This window comes from Myotis yumanensis, unplaced genomic scaffold, assembly GCF_028538775.1.
Source record: "Myotis yumanensis isolate MYYU_CA2020_CCGP unplaced genomic scaffold, mMyoYum1.0.hap1 SCAF_6, whole genome shotgun sequence".
NCBI classification, from domain to species: Eukaryota; Metazoa; Chordata; class Mammalia; order Chiroptera; family Vespertilionidae; genus Myotis; species Myotis yumanensis.
The window spans coordinates 4,420,978-4,442,706 of NW_027223757.1; the positions used below are offsets into that span (position 1 = coordinate 4,420,978).

At 46.3% G+C, this 21,729-nt stretch overlaps 1 protein-coding gene across 1 annotated transcript in view; it reads right to left on the bottom strand.

The window, feature by feature from the left end:
* Window positions 1-21,729, bottom strand: part of TULP4 (TUB like protein 4) — a 158,715-nt gene that overhangs the window by 10,659 nt on the left and 126,327 nt on the right. Inside the window, exons 8-13 of the mRNA XM_070417401.1 lie at window positions 14,798-15,022; window positions 13,590-13,824; window positions 8,033-8,177; window positions 4,940-5,084; window positions 3,726-3,819; window positions 1,479-1,622 (exon numbers count right to left, since the gene is read on the bottom strand). Of these exons, the coding sequence (XP_070273502.1) occupies window positions 1,479-1,622; window positions 3,726-3,819; window positions 4,940-5,084; window positions 8,033-8,177; window positions 13,590-13,824; window positions 14,798-15,022 (988 nt within the window). The remainder of the gene's footprint in view (window positions 1-1,478; window positions 1,623-3,725; window positions 3,820-4,939; window positions 5,085-8,032; window positions 8,178-13,589; window positions 13,825-14,797; window positions 15,023-21,729) is intronic.

Genomic DNA, 21,729 nt, shown 5'->3' on the forward strand with positions numbered 1-21,729 from the left:
AGAATTTAAAGGGTCACTGTAAAGGCTGGCTGGCCTTTCACCAGAATTACAGAATGAAGCCAGCTGGTTCATCAAAAGCTAAGCCCACCTTGGTTCCTGTAAGAGATGGCCCCTCCCTGAGGTAGTCCTCTAGTGAGATGTAACTCTCACCTGGCTGCAGGGGTCTGGGTCCTGTCTCAAGTTTCCTATTGCCCCTCTTCAAACCCCTCCTCCAGATGTCCTTTCATCTGTATGGACACTGCGGGCAGGCATCGTCCCTGCTAAAGGGGAGTCTCTTTGCCGTGTCACCAGCATTGAGTGTAAGTCCTGAGACAAAATGTTCCCTCCTCTCACTGGGAACCACAGCAGCAGAAAGGGCTGAGCATCAGAGAGCAGGGAGGACGTTCGGGAGACTGAGAGAGACTTCTAAACCCCACATTCTGAAACAGCAGGGGACGTGCCAGGAAGCGCAAGCTGTGGGGCCTCCGCACACTGCAGGTGAGTGTGGCTGCAAGCCCCGCTACTGGGACTGTGGCCATCCAGAGCATGGGCTCCACCTCGGACGGCTCCTGTCAGAAAGCACAGGTCACTTTACAGTAAAAACCTGGGCTGAGAGAAGGTCAACCACTCCCCCAATTCAGAGCCGAGGCGGATGCATGTCCCTCTCCGCTCCACCACGAGGACCTGCTGTTCGGAACGACCAGATCCGAGAATGTGGGGTTTCTTCTGGCTCAGAAACCAGGGACTTTCAGAACCTGCTTGGATAGACGTAGAGGAGTCTCTACAGTGTTTATAAAATTGAAGGTGGATTTTTTTTGAGAATAGTTACATACAAATAATTGGCAGGCTAATTAGAAATCATTATAATCTATTAACCAAAATAGGATCTCCCAGTAAAAAACACTACAGTGGGGCCTTGACTTAAGAGTTTAATTCGTTCCGTGATGGAGCTCGTAACTCAAATTACTCGTATGTCAAATCAAAAAGTGAACGAGTGAGACACGTGATGCTGGGCTGATGTTGTGGCGTTCACTGTGATGTTTGCTGCGCCAACTAGTGGTGGGGTATCTGAAGATGGCTCGTAACCCGAATTTTAGCTCGCAACTCAAAGCAAAAATCGGCCGAGAAACGGCTCGTATCTCAAAAAACTCGTTAGTCGGGACACTCGTAAGTCAAGGCCCCACTGTATAGATATTTGAAAATGTATAAGCTGGATAGTGTATGTGACTGACCCATTAGGGCCTCTACATAAACTTTTAAGATTCTGGCAGTGGGAGTGGAATCTGCCAGTCTTACAGCCGCCCAAGGTAAGCCTCATAAGTCCCCTCGCTCATTAAAACTGCCACCGACCCATCTAGAGTGGCCTGCCTTTCTACGGTCTCTCTCTGCCTTCCAAGTAAGGGGCCGTTTTCAGATCCTACCCGGGAGGCTTCCAAGGAGGTTCTTTCACAACCCACTGAGAGAGGGCCCTGACAACTAGGTGTCCTGTGTGAGCACACCTGGTAAGTCATCTTCGTCTTCACTGAACACATTGGGGTTGAAGACAGGCAGGTTCACGTAGTCCATGGAAACCTTCCGGATCTCCGGGAGATAGATGGTCATCTGCCGCGGCTGGAGGTGCAGGAGGCTGGTTTTATAGATTACTGGTGGGAGGAGAGGAGACAGTCAGTAGAGACATAAGGACGACAGCCAGGGCACCAACAGGGTCACAGCCAGAGAAAGGGCGGGGGAGGGGGGACCCCTGCCATCCAAAGACCGTCTGCACACGCAGGCCAGCCTGAGAGCAGCTCCCCATCTCTCTTGGGGCACAACCAGCCACCCCAGCCACAGTGTGGGTTCACGGACACCACATTTTTGGTCTAGCCCAACCACTTTGTCAATGGTTTGTCTATAGAACCACACATTTAGAATGTTAAAAACCTGTCTGAGACTTAAATTCTTTTTTTTGGAGTGATCTGGGGTTATGACAGATATTTTTATTTATTTATTTATTTTTAAAAAATATTTTTATTGATTTCAGAGAGGAAGAAAGAGGGAGAGACAGAAACATCAATGATGAGAGAGAATCACTGATTGGCTGCCTCCTGCACACCCCCCACTGGGGATCAAGCCTACAACCCAGGCATGTGCCCTTGACTGGAATTGAACCCGGGACCCTTCAGTCCGCAGGCCGACGCTCTATCTACTGAGCCAAACCAGGTAGGGCATGACAGATATTTTTAAAAAGCTTACTTGTAATCGGAAAGATGATTTAGTGAAAACAGTTGTGATAACCAGACTGCCAAGCTCAGGACAATCTTGGGTGACCACGCAGCTGTTTGAGAGCAACTATGAGATGATAAGGGGTGACATGCATCAGGTAGAAATAAAATGCTGCCTTTATTCAGGACTGGATTCTTGTCTTAATAACTTTCAATTTCATGATCGTATAGAGATTTATCAGGAACTTCCACATGGTTTCTTTAAACTCTAAGATTAATTTAATTAACAGAGATATTTAAGAGAAAGCCAAATTGCAACTAAAACATTTAGAGGAGACAAAATAAGTTAAAAAAAATAATGAATCTGGCCTTGGCCGGGTGGTTCACTTGGTAGGAGCATCATCCTAATATGCCAAGGTTGGGGGGGTTCAATCCCGTGTCAGGGCACATACCAGAGTCAACCATTAAACGCATGGATGGATAGAGCAACAAATCGATGTTTCTCTCTCTCAAATCAATAAATTAAAAAAAAAAAAGAATCTGTAGGTTAAAATCAGGATGAAATTGCCTGTCAACTCTGTTTAACACTACTTCCTGTGGCCTACTATTTACTACTATTGTTCATGTTTTTTCTTTTGTTCCACCTCCACAGCTATCACTGTCCTGGCCTGGTGGCTGACTGGCCAGCATTCCCATGGCACAGCAGGCCTTCTTTCTGAAGTTCCTTTGTAAGGCTGGTGCTTGGATTGGCGCTGGCTGAGATGACTTTCCAATCCAGTGGTCATTACAGGGTTATTCACGTGTTCCTCTCATGAAAGGATATTGACTTGTTACTTAGAAATGACATCTTTGAAGATTCACCACTAAGCTGCACTCACAGTCAGCCAGCTGCTTCTTATAGTCTAATGCTTTCTTCAAGGACTTAAAGATACGGGTACCAAAACCTGCTCACAGTGAATGGCCAGAAATAAAAACAAAAACAAAAACAAAAACAGAAGTCTATAAAAAATCTGAGATCTTTGATAGAGATTTCAGCTATTTCTGTCATTCTTATAAGTTAGGGATGATTTTGTTGTTAATTCTCACCAGAGAATATTTTTCTCATTGATTTTTCAGAGAGAGTGGAAGGAAGGGTGGGAGGGAGGGGGAGAAAGAAAGGGAGAGAAACATCCATGTGAGAGAGAGACATTGATTGGCTGCCTCCCTCATGCACCCTGATGGAGGGCAGGGATCGAACCTGCAACCCAGGTACTTGTCCTTAACTGGGAATCGAACCTGAGACCCTTTGGAATACAGGCCGGTGCTCTAACCACAGAGAACACCAGCCAGGGCAGGGATGATATTTTAAAAGCACCACTGGCAAAAACTAATCTGAGTGATTATTCTGATTTTTTGTGACATCATAGTAGCTGTAGTTGAAGTTTCATGCTAATCTTTCGATGTCATATGAGCTCATTTTCTATTTTAGCCCACTGAAAATTGACTTTGTTTTTTCAGTCTGAGTTTCAACTAGGACATGGGGCCAAACACAGGACATGGTTTTACCTGCACCGAGGTTGGTTGGCAGGAAAGCAGCCAAGCCCACAATCTTAAACTTGGTTCCCCAGATATTAGACGTGACCTGAGCAAGATAGTTGTGCTGTGGAAGAAAAGAGGGGAAGAAACTTACTGTCTATCGCCACATGTCCTATCAATAGGAATGCTAACACTGCTGAGAAAGCCACGGGTGCTCCCACGGAAACGCTCCTCCCCCACTTCGCCCACCACTGTGGAGAGCAGGAGCCGACGCAGCCGGCCAGCCCTGGTTTTCAGAGGCAGGCAGGTCCCAGTGTGGTGTGTGGGTGTCAGACCACCGGCCACCAGTGGGATTTGGGCCCATTCACCTTCACCTCGCCTTTCCGCAGTCACTGAACGAGAGACGGTACCTGGCTCTGAATCCATTTTTATCTCTGATGTTTCTTCTAAAAACATCAGCTGCCCTGACCCTTCCCGAAACTATCCCATGATCTGTTTTCTCAGTCAGTGAAGTTAAAAATAATTAAAAGTTATCTCTGTTCCCCCTGCTTAAAGCAACTGATGCATAACTATCTCTGTCTAGCACAATTCCATAGCTAGGCAGAGACGCTTGGCCTCAAACATGGTTTTTTGCGTATTGTAAAAGTTCAGCTGACTACTAGTGTGATAACATAAAAAAAAAAAAGTTATCTCTGTGCCTAGCCACGCCCGCGTGTGTGTGTACCCAAAGGCAACGAACTGTCTACAGCACAGCTCCCCCCAGAGCCTATGCCCTGATGACGAGAGGGCCAGGGATGGTGTGCACACGAGGAGTCACTGGGGGATGTGACAGGGAGTTCTGAACTAGAGGCTCTGCAGCCCCTGTGCTGAGCCAGGCAGGGGAAAGCCTTCCCGAGGAGGGGGAGGTAGGTCTGGGAGTGCGCAGGCTCCCGGTGGCCAAGGCAGAGCAAAGGAACAAAGGCGGGAAGAGGCAGGTGTGGCTGTGTCATCTAGGGGGTGAGGGGGAGGCATCTAAGGTTGCAAGGACGTCCTGTGGGAGGTGGAGCAGAGTCATGGGCCTGCCTGAAGGCAGGAGTGGTGAGGAGGACCCATGGGGCTCTCATGATCTAACTGGTGTCTGGAGTCATAGGGACAGGCCTGGGGCGGGGGTGGCGAGGGCCTGGCCGTCACCGAGCCCACACTGGGGAGGGGAAAGAGCTGTGGCGCATCAGGTACATGTGACCAACCCGGAACCCAGACGCTACCTGAGTGATGTCTTCAAAGGGAAACTCTCTTCGTGTCAGGCTGGGCGAGCCAATGGAGGGCTTGCGCATGGGCAACCGCGGGGACCTGGACATCTCCTGAGCGGCCCGGGACAACTTGGGTGACTTCCGAGCCTCGATGTTGATCCTGCAGAGGCGAGGTGGGAGGGTGAGGCACCCACCGTATGGGAGGCGTGTGCCACCCTGGCCGGAAGGCACCTGCATTCCTGGCGTGCCCCTTCGCCTTCCAGCAGTCACCCACAGGTGTCACATTCTTAGGAGCCAGGCCCCTTGATTTAACCAAGTCCCTCCCACCTGTTTTTGCTTCATGAACAGGAGAAAAGTAGGACAGAATTATATACTGAATAACCCATATTTTAAAAGATAGTGAGATTAGATTAAGCAATTCATTTGTAAGGAATCGCACAGAATTAACTATCTTTCACTTTCTACCGACTGACGGTAAATTTATAAATGTCCACATCTTCTGCCGGGGTCTACAAAATCAATCTCAAAGGAAATGGCATCTTACAATTCCTAGTACAACATTGGATTTCAACAGACCTAGCATTTCAGGCCTGCAATATTTAAATTAAATATTTCAGTGGAATGCAAGTTTTTCTGAAGCACCCCCCCCCCCAACCCCCTTTTTTGGTTAATCCTCACTGGAGGATATTTTTCCATTGATTTTTAGAGAGATGGGAAAGGATGGGGAGAGACAGAGAGAGAGCGAAACGTCAGTGTTAGAGACACAATGATTGGCGGCCTCCCGCATGCGCCCTGACCTGGGGCTGGGGATGAAGCCTGCAATCGAGGTATGTACCCTTGACTGGAATCATACCCAAGACCCTCAGTCTGTGGGTGGATGCTCTATCCACTAGCCAAATCAGCCAGGGCTCTGCAGCCTTTTGGTTCTATGTTCCATCTGTGGTCTGCCAGTCTAACCCAAAGAGAGAGTTATAAAAATGAACGTGGCGAGGTTGATGACATTCTAAGAAAGAAAGGCCTTACGCTTCCCATTACTACTGAGCCCGATAAGACACCAGCATCCACAGGACGGGAGCGCAGGGACTGAGCTGGTAAAAGCCCTGTGTGAGCTGATTAGCCTACCTGCTGCATGTAGGGGACTCAACGCAGGGAAAGACGAAAGGAAGGAGGATGAACTATGGGAATGGCAACATCCAGAAATCTTAAAAGGTCCTTCATAGGTGAAGGGTTTAGTCACTTTTTGTTAAATGTCCTCTCTGCTTAAGTTACAAGAAAACCCAAAACACTATAGAAGTGTAGGAAAGTTCATAATTTTATTCGTAATTTTAACAAGCTTAGAACAAAGATGGAAAAAAATCAACCAGATTGCTGAAGCAACTGGCTGTCTATATGGGGAAAATGAACACTGACCTCCAACTCACACTACACACCAGAATTAACGTGAGATCCAAGTGAGAGCTAACACAACAAAGCTTCTGGAAGGGAATGGAAGAGTGTCTCCACCTCACGGTGGGCACAGGTCTCCGAACCAGGGCAAAGAAAGACCCACCCCAGTGAAGAAATTCACATCTGCATTAGACTACATGAGAGTGCACATGTCTGACAAGGAGTCATAGCTAGAATACATAAAGAATCTTACAACTCAAAAAAAGCAAAACAATGCAATAAAAAATGGGCCAAAGACTTGAATAGACACTTCACAAAGGAAGACGCTCAAATGGCCAATAAACATGTAAGAGCCTTTTAGCATCATCAGTCATTAAACTACAATGACACTGCACTCCCCCCAGAATGGGTAAAATTATTTTTAAAAAATGGCGATACAATTGTAGGTGAGAAGGAAAGCAGCTGGTACTCTCATACTTTGCGGTGGAACCCACAATAGTATAGGCCCCTTGGAAGACTGTTTGGCAGTTTCCAGTACAGTTGAACACACAGCTACCCCAAGGCCCTGCAATTTTCCTTCTAAGCACATGCCTCAGATGAACGCATACACCTGTCCACAAAAAGATGTGTACAAGAAGGTCAATAAAAAAAAAAAGGTCTATAATGGTTTAATTCATCATAGCCCCAAACTGTAAACTACCAAAACCCATGACTCTGTAAATGGAGTAAACAAATTGTAATATATTCATTATAGTGGAATTCCACAGCAACAAAAAACTATTGCTAGACACAACAACATGAGTGAATCTCAAAATCATTATAATAAGCAAGGGAGTCAAATAAAAGAGCATGTATTGTTTGGTTCCATTTATGTGAAGGTCAAGTAGAAGCAAAATTAGTCTATGGTGACAGAAGTTAGAACAGTGATTATTCTGAGTGGGGATCGAATGGGAGGCTGCACAGGGAGCTTTTGGAATGATGGAATGTTCTTTAACTTCATCAGGGTGGTGACAAAACTGCCTTAACCAGCTGCACAATGAATTACGTGTTTCAGATCTGGGCAGGTCTGTATCTGTATGCAACCTGTACTTTAATCTTGCACGGCATCACAGAATTTTAAGCTAGAAGGTCTCTATCTTAGTGAAGATCTGGTCTACCCATGAACTTCTACAGAGAATGACATGAGTATCCAGTCAGGATTTGTCCATTTACACAGCCCACGGGTAGTGACGCCAGGATGAGAAAGGTGATGTTTCTTACCTGTGACACCAGGGCCCTTCCTTCCACTCTTACAGCTCGTTTCGATTTTTAAAATAAACTGTAGGGTCTAAAGTTTTTGTTTGTTTACTATTTGCCCTCTAATTACAGCATTATAGGTATTGAATCTGACAATCTTTTCAACACATTACCTACACTGCAAAACCTTTTCCTAACTTTCTCAAACTGTATGCCTGGGGGCTCTGGCCACCTTGTGCCACCCACCACTAGCACTGACCCCAGAGAAGCCCTGGGGTTTAGCAAACTTCCCACTGGGTGTCTTTTTCTGTCCTGAAGAAAGAAGGTAAGTTGTAGCCACTGCAGGCCGACCTTCCGGATGAATGTGGGGGTGCAGGTCTCTCTGTGTTCTCCTCGAGTTGGTTTCAACGGGATTCTGCTACAGGCACAACACATTCGCCTCCAGGGACACAACACAAGGGGCAAACACCCCGAAGAGGAGATTACCTTGGGAGTTTGGGTGATTTGCTTGCTTGGGAGATTTTGGGAGATTTCTTGGCAGCCCAGTCATCACTTAGTTCGATGTCACTGGAGTCCGAGCAGTTGCAGCTGTCGATCATGGTAGAGATCAAGCTGTTCCCATAGATTTCATCTGGTAAGATACCAACCAGCAAGTTTAAGGGAAGTGACATTAGACCCTAACAACGATCATTACTAGGAACTAAAGGACAGGCCATCATTTAAGTTCAGAGAGTGAAATAGAAAGAAACAGAGTACTGTTGCCTTTTACATTTTTATGCTGTTATATTTTCTAAGCAAAAGTAGGCAATTACTTCTACATTTATCAAATGGGCACAGTATTTTAATGCCCTGAAATGTACAACATAGTCCAGTACTTTACTGTGCCAACAGCTGAAACCGAAATGGCTTCACTGTTGTCCTTATGACACACGAGGTGTCAGGGACTTGTGGGCTGCCCAGACCAGAGAGAGGGTCTTGCTGACTCAGGGACTCCCCCCCAAAACCGATTTCTGACCTGGGACCTGGGAAGGCCCTGTTGGGTCCGGGCTTGCTCCTGATGGAGCCGCCATGTCTGGTTTGTAGAACAGTCTGCTGGCCTTGCCCCAAGGTTGCCTGTGGGGGCCTGGCTCTCCCACTGGTGGAGCTGTTTGCAATGGCTGCAGGGAGCCTGTGCAGTAGGACTTTCAGGGCAGCTCTGGGTTCCACTGAGGGTTCCTGCATGGAAGCCACTGAAGGTAACTCTGCACACTGGCCACCAGGCAGAAGATTGGAGGCCCCAAGGCAGAAAGTGATAGGCACAGAGGTGGGGCCATCACAGAACTGCTAAGTAGACGAAGCTCACGTCTGATATCCTCCTCGAAATCCCTTCTCCTTTGCTCCTTCCTCACCTCCCCCCACATGCCTTTACCCAAATCCTTGCTATGCACCTCCCCCCGCCACACCCCAGGGTGGCCCTCACTGGAAGTTCCCCGTTCTTCAAAAATCACTGTTTTGCTGACTAAAACCTCATTCCCTCAAGGCTCTAAAAACCTTACCAGGTAATAAAAAAGCCAAATCATTCAATCATTCTGAAATAACTTATAGGAGGAGAGTGATTTTACCATTTGAAAGGACTGTTTACATTGGAAAGGATGAGTTTGTTAATCCAATCCAATCTCTAAATTTCTGAACATATGGTGGCGACACCTGTGAACGGCACAGCTCGGCACACAATGTGGAAGGTGGCTGGCTGATGCCCAGTCTGTGTGCCTGCATCAGCCCTTCTTAAACCGCTTACTGAACCAGGAGGCACAACTCGCGACTCCAGCAAGCTACAGTGGTATGCCTTCGAGTTCGATCAAGTAAAAAGACTTAATTCCCGTGCCCTGAGCAGTTCTTCACTATTTAATTTAGGAGTCTCTGCATCAGAGGAAGCTTGGCTACGATTCAAACCTGCATGTAAGGCCGCAGACTGCTTCCACGTGTCCATTGCACAGAGCTAGTTCACTGACTTGAGGAAATTCACTAAGGCACAGTCCACTCAACCTCTGACCTTCCTGTTAATGCCAGGATTTTGCAAATGCTACACCATCACTTTTTCCATTACTCATGTCATAGCTCGTTCAGGCTGCTATAATGAACGCCACGAGTGGGGCAGCTGATAACCAACAGAACGTATTTCACACGGCTTGGAGGCGGGAAGGATGAGACCAGGTGTGGCATGGCTGGTCCTGGTCATGGCCCTCTTTAGGCTGCAGGCTGCCGACTGCTGGCTGTGTCCTCACGTGGCAGAAGGGGCTGGGGATCTTTCTGGAGCCTCTTTTATAAAGCACTAACCTTGTCATTATAAAGGCTCCACCCTCATTGCCTAGTCACTTCCCAGACGCCCCACCCCCTAATCTGGTCACACTGGGTGTTAGGATTTCAACACAGGAGTTTGAGTGGGGGGTGGACACAAGCATTCACAGCTAACTTTTGGGTTGTCTCCCCAACCCGTGTATAAAGTCCATGAGGGAAGGAGTTGCCTGTCTTGCCTCGTGCTGTAACCACAGAGATGAAAACAGCCCCAGGGACAGTAAATACTGCCTGACAGAAAACGGGATCTTTGTTCTGCTGCCTGTGCACCCCACGCCGACTGCAGCAGAACCCTGGGGTGTGGGGTGGCATTGGTGATGCTAAAGCTCTGAGGGATTCCCCTGAGCACACCAGGTTGTGGACACCATTCATCTAGGAGCACAGTGGGGACCTCCCACAGCATGGCTAAAGGCGGGTGTGCTCTCGGAGCACATGCCCTGAGCCTGCCTGTCTGCCACTGATCATCAACACAACCAGCGATCCAGTCACCACACAGATCCACAGGCTGGGAGGCCAGGGCTGGTTGGCCAGATGTACCTCTTAGTTCTACAGAGGTGATATCATCAATTTATTGTGGAAATTCTGGAGCAAACATCCACGTTGTAGAAAAATATAAGTTGGGATTGCCCTTTGAGAACCAAAGTTTGAACTATCTGAGGCTGCACATCCCAATTTTATCAGTTTTCAAAAATGTGCTTATTTCATTTAAATTGAAGGCTTTTCAAAATATGCAACTGAATCAGATATATTATTATAATTTAAAAAAATCTTTAAATGCAGTTTTAACAACTCGATATTTAAAATTCTGTCTTGATTTGCTCAGGCTGCCATAACTGTGATGACTTACACACAGAAACTTATTTCTCACAGTTTAGGAGGCTGAAAGCCTGAGATCCAGGTGTTGGCATGGTCAGGTCCTAGTGAGGGCTCTCTTCCTGGCTTGCAGGCAGCAGCCTTTATACTGTTTGCACATGGTCTTTCCTCATTGTATACATGGAAAGAGAGATCTCTCTTCTTTTTCTTACTACACTACCAATCCTATTGGATGGGGACCCCATGCTTAAGGCTTCATTTATCCTAACTACTCCCTGAAAGCCATGTCACCTGAGGGTTAGGGCTTCAACATGTGCAATCTGGGGGGACACAATTCAGTCCATAGCAAGCTCTGATTAAAGGTTCCTTTTGAAAACTTGTGGATTTTTGCCAAATATATACATATATATATATTCATTTATAATATATGTGTTTTTTATTGGGACTCATGCTATTATAAAAATACACACTGGTAATTTTGAGGAACATATTTGTTAAGTTACTTGGAGGACACTGACAACAGTAGGCCTCAATCGTTAGAGCATAAGTCACGGGGTGCCCATTATGTTACAGATTTCTAGGCCTCACCACTTCTGAACGCACAGAAGGGGCATAAGGCCCAGAGCCTCCCAGGAGGTGGGGAAACAGTGATGTGGAGGCTTGACTTAACCAGCTTCTCCTCAGGAGACACTCCTGGCTTCCCGGAGTCAGGAATCCTTTCCTCCTCTGAGCCAGTTTCCATGGCCCATTCAGCTGGCCGTTAGTCATATGCTGCCGCCTTGTGACATGTCTTCTGTTCTTGTCTTGAGATATTTAAATCTTGACTTTTTTATTGAACTTTTCAACTGTTAGGCTGTCTTATCACCCAAGAGGGAATATACACTGCGTGAGAGCAGACACACCTGGTATTTCTTCACAACCACAGGAGACTCAGGACAGTGCACAAAGCTGTCACTGAATACGTATTGCTCATTTGCTTTGCTTTTCAACGTTTTCAATATTTTAATCACAAAAATAGAACATCCCTTTCCCAAAGGACTGTTAACAACTGAATGAGGGGTGTGTGGTATGAGCTGAGTGGGTGAGCAGGAGGAGGAGGAGGAGGAGGCAATGGGCGGTCCACCCTACAGCACACCGCCTGCTTCTTCTGCCCTATATTTTAGTGGGAACATTATGCACCCAGGGACAGAAGCAAGCTATTCATGTCAGTTCCCTTCAGCACTTACTGTGAGTGTGGGTTTCACATAACTGTACACATGGGAGGAACCTTACCCACAATGACACTAGATGAGAAGGCGTGATGAGTGCGCTGGTTCAGTGCCTTTAGCACTTCCTTCCCTCCTTCAGTCACCTCTAATCCTCAATGGCTCCTTTCTTCCTCCGTCCCCTAAGCATCACATTTTCTTCTAAATTCACACCCACAGCCCTTCTGGTTTTCTCACTTTGCTTCCTTCCTCCCTCTTTTCGCTTGCCTCCCTATCAGCCCCCATTTATTCTGCTCACTCTCCTTGCTCTTGGTACTAGTTCATCACATGAGTCAAAAGAAAAAATAATCCAGTTGAATACTGGAGTGGTTAAATGAAGCCAAGGTTGAAAAAGCCATTGCACTGTGCCTCTAGGATAACTCCGGTCAGACCAGAGGTCACAGTGGCTTCAGGGACATAACCAGGGGCACAAGCCAGTCTATGGGAGAGAGGATGAATGGGAGTTAGGACGGGGGAAGAACAAGTTTGAAACTAATGCAAACAGACCTCATTTAACTCATGTTATTTCAAGGTTAGGTGCTTGCCAGGCACTGGGGATAGAGAGATGACTCAGTTCCCTCCTCCCAGGCCCTCAGAATTCGGGGGCAGACAGAGCCCCAGCAAGACTACCGAGTGCCTCTTGGGATCTCAGCAGCCAGACTGACAGGGGACAGGCACAGAGGACATGGGAGTGCACTCTACTGTCAGGGGGTGGCAGAACGTTTGAGCTGGCAGGTACTGCTGACGGGTGCTCAGGCCTCAACAGGCACTGCTTGAGGACACTGGGCAGGAATAGTTAGTACAAACAAAAAGAACAAAGTCCTTCTGTCTAGGGCAGTGGTTCTCAATCTGTGGGTCGCGACCCCTTTGGCGGTCGAACGACTCTTTCACAGGGGTCACCTAAGACCATCCTGCATATCAGATATTTACATGACGATTCATAACAGTAGCAACATTACAGTTATAAAGTAGCAACGAAAATAACTTTATGGTTGGGTCACAACATGAAGAACTGTATTTAAAGGGCCAGAAGGTTGAGAACCACTGGTCTAGGGGCTCACAAAGCAGAATCGCACAAACAGGTGTGCAGGGAGCACCCTGAGTACATCCGCCGAGTAACGAAGCTATAGAAGAAAGGGTTCTGGAAGGGAGAAGTCCTCATCAAACAAGATCTTTATGAATGAGCAAGGAGTTTTCCTTGGTAATCAGTGACAAAGCAGTTCACAGTCGATTAGTGAGGGACAGAGCAGCCTGTGGCAGGAGATGAGAGTAGGCTGAAGGTTTGGAAATTTTAATTCTATCCTTCATTTGAGGTGGGGCAGGGACAGACCTCACTATTACAAGCAGGTTGTCTCAACAGCACATTGAGGCCCTCAATGAACACTATCCACTGGAAGAGGAACCTATCACTCCAGAGCCCTGGGCCAGCTTCCCCTTCACTGACAGCCCCACCACATGAAGCTGATCATGTGGTTGAAAGTCCCATCAGAAAGTACGTGTAGAGAATCATTAACTTCCACAGGCATCTGGAAATGGCATAGCTCCGAGGATGTTCCACGCCTGCCCACATCCACATGGGCATTCTCTTTGCCTGCGCTGCCAGGAGCCACACTGGACAACTAGGCGCCAGGCCTTATGGTGAGGGAACCCACCTGATTTGCTATCCGTCCGGGGGTCCATGATGACAAACTCTGGCCGCAGCTTGCTGATACGCCGCCCCTTGAGGATGGGCACGAGCCCGCCCAGGTACTCCAGGTAGAGCGTGTAGCATGGGCCTCCCACCTCTGGGTCATCCTCTGTGCGCTTCATGGTGCAGTGCAGGCGTTCGTTGCCGGCCGAGGGGTAGCTGACAAAGTCTCGCATGTTGTTAGGGTCTGGAATGGGGGGCTGAAGGCAGTAGAGAAAAAAGGCAGAGAGTGTGGCTCACTGGTGACTCTGGCAGAACACTGCCTGGCGGCCCGAATGGGGTTAACTACATGGCATGGAATGGTGCTTAGTAACTCTGGGTGGACATCAGAATCTGCTGGGAGCTTTTAAAAAAACACACCTGAGCCAGGATCCCACCTCAGACAATGAACTGCAATCTCTTGGGGTGGGCCTGGGCATGTTATTGTCTAAAAACTCCCCAGGTGATTCTAATATGCAGCCAGGTTGAAGGAAAAAATTATAACAGATCCGAAAACTCTTGTGTTTCAGGAAAAACATAACCCACAAGTCAACCTAATACTTAGAAGCAGAGACAGAATACAAAAAAGAGAACGCAGAAAAAAACCTAAGGTTAGGGGCAACCCAGACCTGAGCAGCAGCTGGCGGATACAGTCCACACACTATAGCTGAAAACAGAGCAGTTTTCGGGTTACAACCAGCATAGACGTCTGGCAGCGAGTGCCGGGGGGGTGCTCCTCCTCAGCACAGTGGTGAGGATGGCAGGCCCCACGCCCTGATTGGCTCCATCTCGACCATCCCCATAAGGAGCTATGGAGGAAGTTACCCAACTTTTAGGACCGTGTTTCCTGCTTTCTCAGGTGGGAATAATGGCAGCATCTGCCAGGAAGTCATGAATGAATAAGGCAGCTGATCATCAGGATGACATCGAGCTCAGAGTCCTGCCTTTGCCATGAGAAAGCTGATGTCCATCACACGAGGCGAATCTCTGGTGGACACACTAAAGATGATGCACGTGTGGAAGGACGTGCGGACTCTGCAGAGCCACACACCTCCCCCCCAGACCTGTCGGGGGCAGACCTGACTTCTGTGCTGCTGCTCTGGGACTCTCAGCCTCTTCCCTGTCTCTGCCCTCCTCTCTGCAAGGGTGAGGCGGAGGGGGGAGGTAAGGGGGAGGGAGGGAGGAGGGCTCTACCTTGATGGTGGGGATGAAGGCAGTGGAGAGGTAGGAGCAGAGGCGAGGGGGCAGGGCCAGCTTGCTGACATCCTTGTCTTCTCGCAGGGCACTGGCGATGGCCTGCTGGCACAGCAGCTGCAGGCTAGACACCCGGTGCTCCACACGCACCACGTACAGGGCTGGTCCCGAAGCCATCAGCAGCCTAGAGTCCCGGTGGCCCCAGCAGATGGAGATGATGGGGCGCTGCCAGGAAGTGAAAGGCAACCGCACATAAGCTTTCACTCTTGTAAGCGAAGAAAGATCATGCATGCCTCTCTCAAGCAAAATAAAGGGACTTAATAGTTTTTGAGAGTATTTGTTTTAAAAAGTATGCCGAAACCGGTTTGGCTCAGTGGATTGAGCGTCAGCCTGCGGACTGAAAGGTCCCAGGTTCAATTCCGGTCAAGGGCATGTACCTGGGTTACGGGCACATTCCCAGTAGGAGATGTGCAGGAGGCAGCTGATCGATGTTTCTCTCTCATCGATGTTTCTAACTCTCTATCTCTCTCCCTTCCTCTCTGTAAAAATTCAATAAAATATATTTTAAAAAAAAAGAATATAAAAAGTACAACAGAGAATCCTCAATACTGTATTATGAAAATTCAGGACTTTCACTGAAAAGTAGCTAGATCCTCAGGCCAGAGTATAGATAGAGTACTGGGATTGTTTTACAAAGTTTCTGTTCATATATTACCTCATTTAATTTAGTGCCATAAAACCTAATGTAGCGACATTTCTACCAGAAGATGCAACAGGTTTGGGGTACAGCAATCCATACTCCTTCCTGAAGCTCTGATTATCTGGACCCGCAAATAACTGGTGGTCCAGTTCCTATGGCTTGGGCAGGTGGAGAGGAGGTGGACCAGATGGCCCTTCCCTTTTGTCCTGACAGACAAATCGACACTGGATTTGGGGCAGGAGCTGTGTGACCTGCAAGTCTACTCTCTCGTGAGTCTGTGGGAGCTGTGAGCATTCAAGGACATGGAAGATGGCAAAGTGCTCCTGGGACCACACATATTAAGTCACTGCTATTCTCAGCCATCCTCAAGCTGATGGGTCTGAGAGAAAGTAGAGAGCTAGCTGGAAGGGGGTGGGGGCAGAGAGGACACAGGTCCTGTGGTTGCCTCTTAGGGGTTGGTGGCCATCACTTGCTTTAAAAAGGTAGGCTAATATCCAAATGTGCAAGTAGAAACTGCTTGTACTGAAAAAACTCAAAGCTCAGGGGTGCTGTCTAAGTAAGATTAGCCAAGGAAGAAAGCAAGAGGCAATGGGCTGTGATGGAGAAGCAGTGAGAGAATTTGTTCATTCCAATCCAGGCAGATGGAATTCTAATTTAATGAGGTCTTGAGGGGTCTCAAAGATGAGAAGTAGGGATACCAGATCTTTAATATGAATGACAGATAGGAACAGAATTTTCACAACACTTCAGCGACAACATCAAGATAAAAGGAGCACATGAAGACACTTGCTTAAAATAGCCCCCAGGGTCAGCTAATCCTGGTTTCAACTTCAAAACAAACTGCGGGCTAAAGATAATTCAGCTTTCATTTCCATCACAGAGAGGCCAGCTGCAGCACTGAGGAGGACCAGGGAGCCTGGAACTTAAGTTTGGGGCTTCCAGAAACTTCCAAGATGGGCCTCCTTACAAGAGGAACCTTACACAGAGAGGAAAGATCCCATAGGGGCCTGTTACTCACTGCTGAAGACAGTGTAGACGACACATAAAAATACACAAACAATTTTCTTTGGTATTATCAATCCCTCACAAGTGCAGGTCAGGACAGAGGTTCTGTTAGTACCAAAATTGTGATTAATCTTAAAGACATACCACCGCCCCCAAGTGTCTGTATCTCCCTCTCATTGCCGGTGCTGAGCCATTTAAAAGGAATGCAGGCTTGTTACTCTACTGCCACAACATGATGGAACAGTGAGGTCAAGGGCCAGCTTCAACCCCCGAGGGCATCTGAAGACACACCAAGTATCTCCTAACCCTCCCTCCTGCCCCCATGCATTTGTCCAGTCATTTATTCAGCTACTGAGCTGCCAGGCAGTTTTTCAGTAAAGACCTGTTAGTTGTATACAATGGGCCAGACAGACTCTAGGTATGAGAGTAAGAAAAACCCCGGCCCGAGTGGCGCTGACATTCGGAGGTGGAAGGGGAGAGAGAAATAACTTAGAATCTGCCCGGACAAGTCGGTAGTGACAGGTGGTGAAAGTGCTGTGCAGTAAGACCAGACGGGATAGGGCGAGACAAAGAGCAGGGGTCTTTCAGCAGAGGCCCGACTGAGATGAGGGAACTTATTGATCTGTTTTTTAATTGGAATGAAAGCTTCCTCACTACATTACTATTTTGTATACAGTAGTGAGTTGGATGAAGTCTTCTAAAAAGGTAAGAGAAATACAAATCCTTTCCATATTAAAGCTAAGCTGATCAAGCTGGAATAAAGTCGACAACAAAAAGAGTCAAAGAGAAAGAAAACTGGCTCCAAAGCAAATGCACTTCAAATGTCTATCGCCCAGCAGAAGGGGCTCTTTAAAGTGTGTACAAGAACGTGCACAAAGGGAAGCTGTCTAGAATAGCTCACCTTCAAACAGGCTGCGCTGACGGCTGGTCACCAATGAACTATGTTGGCTGGAGCCATGGACAGTTCTGAATATTAAGTTACGATGATTTGGCACCAACTAAGTTAAATAAAAGCAAGCTCAGGATTCAGTCACCCCAATCTCAGCTTTAAAAGAATACACCATTTTGTGTTATGTAAGCAGATGACCGGGAAGGACTTTCTCATCTATTCACAACAAAAAGGAAAAGCACATCTACGCAGCCTCATGAGAACAGACAGAGCTAATCCTCAACGAAAGGAGGCAAGTACACTTTTGCTAAGGATTCTGCTTCACGAGCGTACAAGTCTACGAGCACAAATGCAATCTCTCATTTGATTTTTCAGTTCCCACACCCACCTTCTTCTTTTCCTTCTCTTAATTTTTACATCAATGACTGAACCTTATAGAACATAAGGTAACTCCTCCCACTTGCTTTTAATGGAAGAAAAAGTTCATAAAGCTAAAACAAAACAAAACAACTGACCGACTAACAACCCAGACCCCAATTACTGGAGCCAGCAAGCTTCAGTCCGTAGTGCTAACTCTGAAAATCTGTGCCAGATGATCAGCGATGCTATTATAGATGGTCACAGGGAAGAGATAATGAGATCAATGGCAGGATTTTAAATTACAACAGGTAGGAAGGGAAGGAAAATAAATTATAGTATATTTCCTTATAAGAGCTTCAGCCACAGGCATAGCTATTATGAGCAAATCAGGAGAATCAATTTTAAGGCTGAGGCTGCGCAAGTTTGTGCTTGGCAACGGCTTTGTGCGCAATAACCTACAATCTAATTAACTTGGAAATAAATTCTCCAATCTAAATGGCATTATGTTCTTTTTATAAACAGTTCAATAAATTGCCCCATTTCCTTCCTGCTATAAGAATGTCCCTGCCTGTGGACCCCATGAGTAGCATAGCACAGATAACACGTGACTTTAGAATCATCCCAGGCAAAGAGAAAGTGGGTACTATATAAAATTAATATTGTATTTTATTTTTAATAGCATATATTTAATTTTATATATTATTGAGGCAATTTTTTCAATGGTTGAAACAAACCTTCAAATGAAAAAAGGAATCAATGATTTATTAAAATGCCGAGACACTGTATAGATATTTTTCTCCAAAGAAAGATCAGCCAAGCCCCTTTCTTATCCCCAAACCCACTTTAAATTCAAGACCCATGATACTTTCATGTCAGCGCTGATGAGAACTTTTGCAATGGTTAAGACCATCAAGTCTCTATTACATTCTAGGCACAGTGAAGATCACAAAAATGAAGAAAACACAGTGTTTACCTTCAGGAAAATAAAACAAGTAGACAGAAAAGTGCAATATATGCCAGCGGTATAAGGACCCCAAGGTTCCATAGAGAAGAAGGATCGAAATCGTTGTACAGATTTACAGAAGAATGTGACTGGCCTGGCGCTAAGGAGGATGGATTTTCCCAAGCTGAGATGGCAGGAAAGAACATTCCCTGGAGAGGGGACAGAATGCTGCCTCGAAGGGTGTGCTCCGAGTCAGACAGAATAGTGGACAATGCTGCACGTACTTGGGTTCCAGCACTGCAATTCACAAACATTCTAATAAACACAAGTCTTATTAACTCCGAAAGAGCTGAAAATTCCCATCCTCTCCTACTTGTCGTCCAGTTAGGCTACAGAGAGCAAACTGGTATGAGGTCTGATTGAGAGGGCACACAGCCTACTGGCTCATACAACCAACAGAAAGAACTAAAGAAAGCATATGATGACAACTGTCCATCCATCAATCCACTGAGTATTATTGGGCACCTCCTATGTGCCATACAATACACTGGCAGAAGGGTCAAATTGTCAACAAGGTTAACTCTCCTTAATCCCAAATGTGCAGGGACTCCAGTACCTATGTTCACTTTCTCACAGACCCTGGCATCGTAATAATGGCCTCAGCTTGACTTCACTTTAGCTCTTCCCTGGTTTGTTTGCTTCACTTCTAAAATAGGAGTAGGAATTTCTATCCAACCACAAGTCCCCATCCTACTTCCATCACTTCCTGTTGAAGATGCTTTATCATGACCTCATCCTTCCCAGTCCCAGGTCATAAGGTAATTACCTACCTACACAGATTTCATAACATCCCCAGTAGTTCTTAAATCTTCTATATATTTTTTTTGGTCTTCCTGCTGCATTATTCTTTCCAACTTCTAATTTTAGGCAACCTGGACCCCTTCTGCCCCTAGGGAAGGCATGGACAGCACCGACTCAATTTAAAATCATACTGTCTAGCTTTGGCTGGGACTTAATTTCAGCTTATTATCTTGACCAGCTCTTGTGTCATATTCCTGTATCCTAGCACTTAGAGCACCAGCCACACAGCAGCCCCTCAAAATATGTTTGCTGGGCACTTGAACAAATGAGTGAACAAATACGCATATTTGCCCACAGAAGATACTGCATTGTCAAAAGATATATTTAAATTATGTAACTCAACAACAACAAAAACACACCAAATAATCCAACAGCAAAATTGGCAACCCTGGCTGGATAGCTCAGTTGGTTAGAGCATTGTACTGATATGCCAAGGTTGCAAGTTTGATCTCTGGTCAGGGCACATACAAGAAGCAACCAATTAATGCATAAATAAGTAGAACAATAAATCGATGTCTTTCTCTCTCTCTCCCTCTCCCTCCTACTCTCTATAATGAATGAATGAATGAATGAATGAATCAATCAATCAATCAAATAGCCCTGGTGAGTGTGGCTTAGTTGGTTGAGCATCGTCCTGTGCACTGAAGGGTCACCAGTTTGATTCTCGGTCAGTACACATACCCAGGTTGTGGGTTTGATCCCTAGTCAGGGTGCATGCAGGAGGCAACCAATAGATGTTTCTCTCTCACATCGATGTTTCTCTCTCTCCCTCTCCCTTTCTCTCTCTCTATAATGAATAAAAATATTTTTAAATAAATAAAATAAAATTGGCAAGGATCTTGAAGAGTCATTTCTCCAAAGAAGCACAGAAGGCCAGCCAATAAGCTGATGAAAATGCACATGAAAAGATGCTCAAGGTAACAATCAGGGAAATACAAATAAAAACCTCACACCCATTAAACACACACACACACAAACACACACACACACACACACCAGAAAATAAAAAGTGTTGGCAAGAATGTAGAGAAGATAGAACCTCTGGGCACTGTTGTAATGTAAAATGGTGCCGCCACCATGAAAAACATTATGACAGTTCCTCCAAAATTAGAAATAAAACTACCTTATGATCCAACAAGTGTCCTGGGTATTTATTCAAAAGTACTGAAAGCAGTGTTTCAAGACATATCTGTATATCCTTGTTCACAGCAGCATGAGACCTAAATAGCTAAAAGGTGGAAGGAACCCAAATGTCCACTGAAGGATTAATATATAAAATGGTGTATATATTCACTGAGTGGCCAGATTGTTATGACCACCTGATGTTTGTAGGCAAATTAGCTATAATTTCGCGCTGAAGTTGCTAGAGGGCCAGATCATTATAAATAGGGAAGCAGCTTGTTTACCATGACAGAAGTGATTTTTTTCTGAAGATATGGATAAACAACGTGATTTAACAGGTTTTGAACGTGGGCCAGATTATTAGGACCACCCCATCAGTACTTCGTTGGGCCACCTTTTGCCTTCAAAACTGTGGCGATTCTTCTTGGCATTGACTCCACGAGATGTTGAAAGGTGATGCGAGAAATCTGACACCATGCCTGATGAATAGCACTGTCCAGTTCTGTGAGATTTGATGGTTGTGGAACCAGCTGCCTGATGGCTCTTTTAACTTCATCCCACAAATGCTCAATTGGATTGAGGTCTGGTGATTGTGGGGGCCACCTAAGCAAGGTAAAATCTCCCTCATGTTCTTGAAACCACTCCTGCACAATACGAGCACTGTGGCATGGCGCATTGTCTTGTTGGAAGAAGCCATCTCCATTGGGATACGCCATCAACATGATAGGATGAACTTGATCAGCAACGATACTTAGGTATGTTGTGCTATTCAGACATTGTGCCACACGAATTAAAGGGCCCCAATCATGCCAGGAAAACATACCCCAAACCATAACACTGCCCCCACCAGCTTAAAGGGTTGTACTTATGCATGTGGGGTGCATGCTTTCATGCTGTTTCCACCAAATTCTCACTCTGCCATCTGCGTGATGCAACTGGAAACGTGATTCATAGGACCACATGACTTTTTTCCAATGCTCGACTGTCCAATCCTTGTGTTCCTGTGCGAATTGGAGACGTTTTATCTTGGTAACTGCAGACAGCAAAGGTGT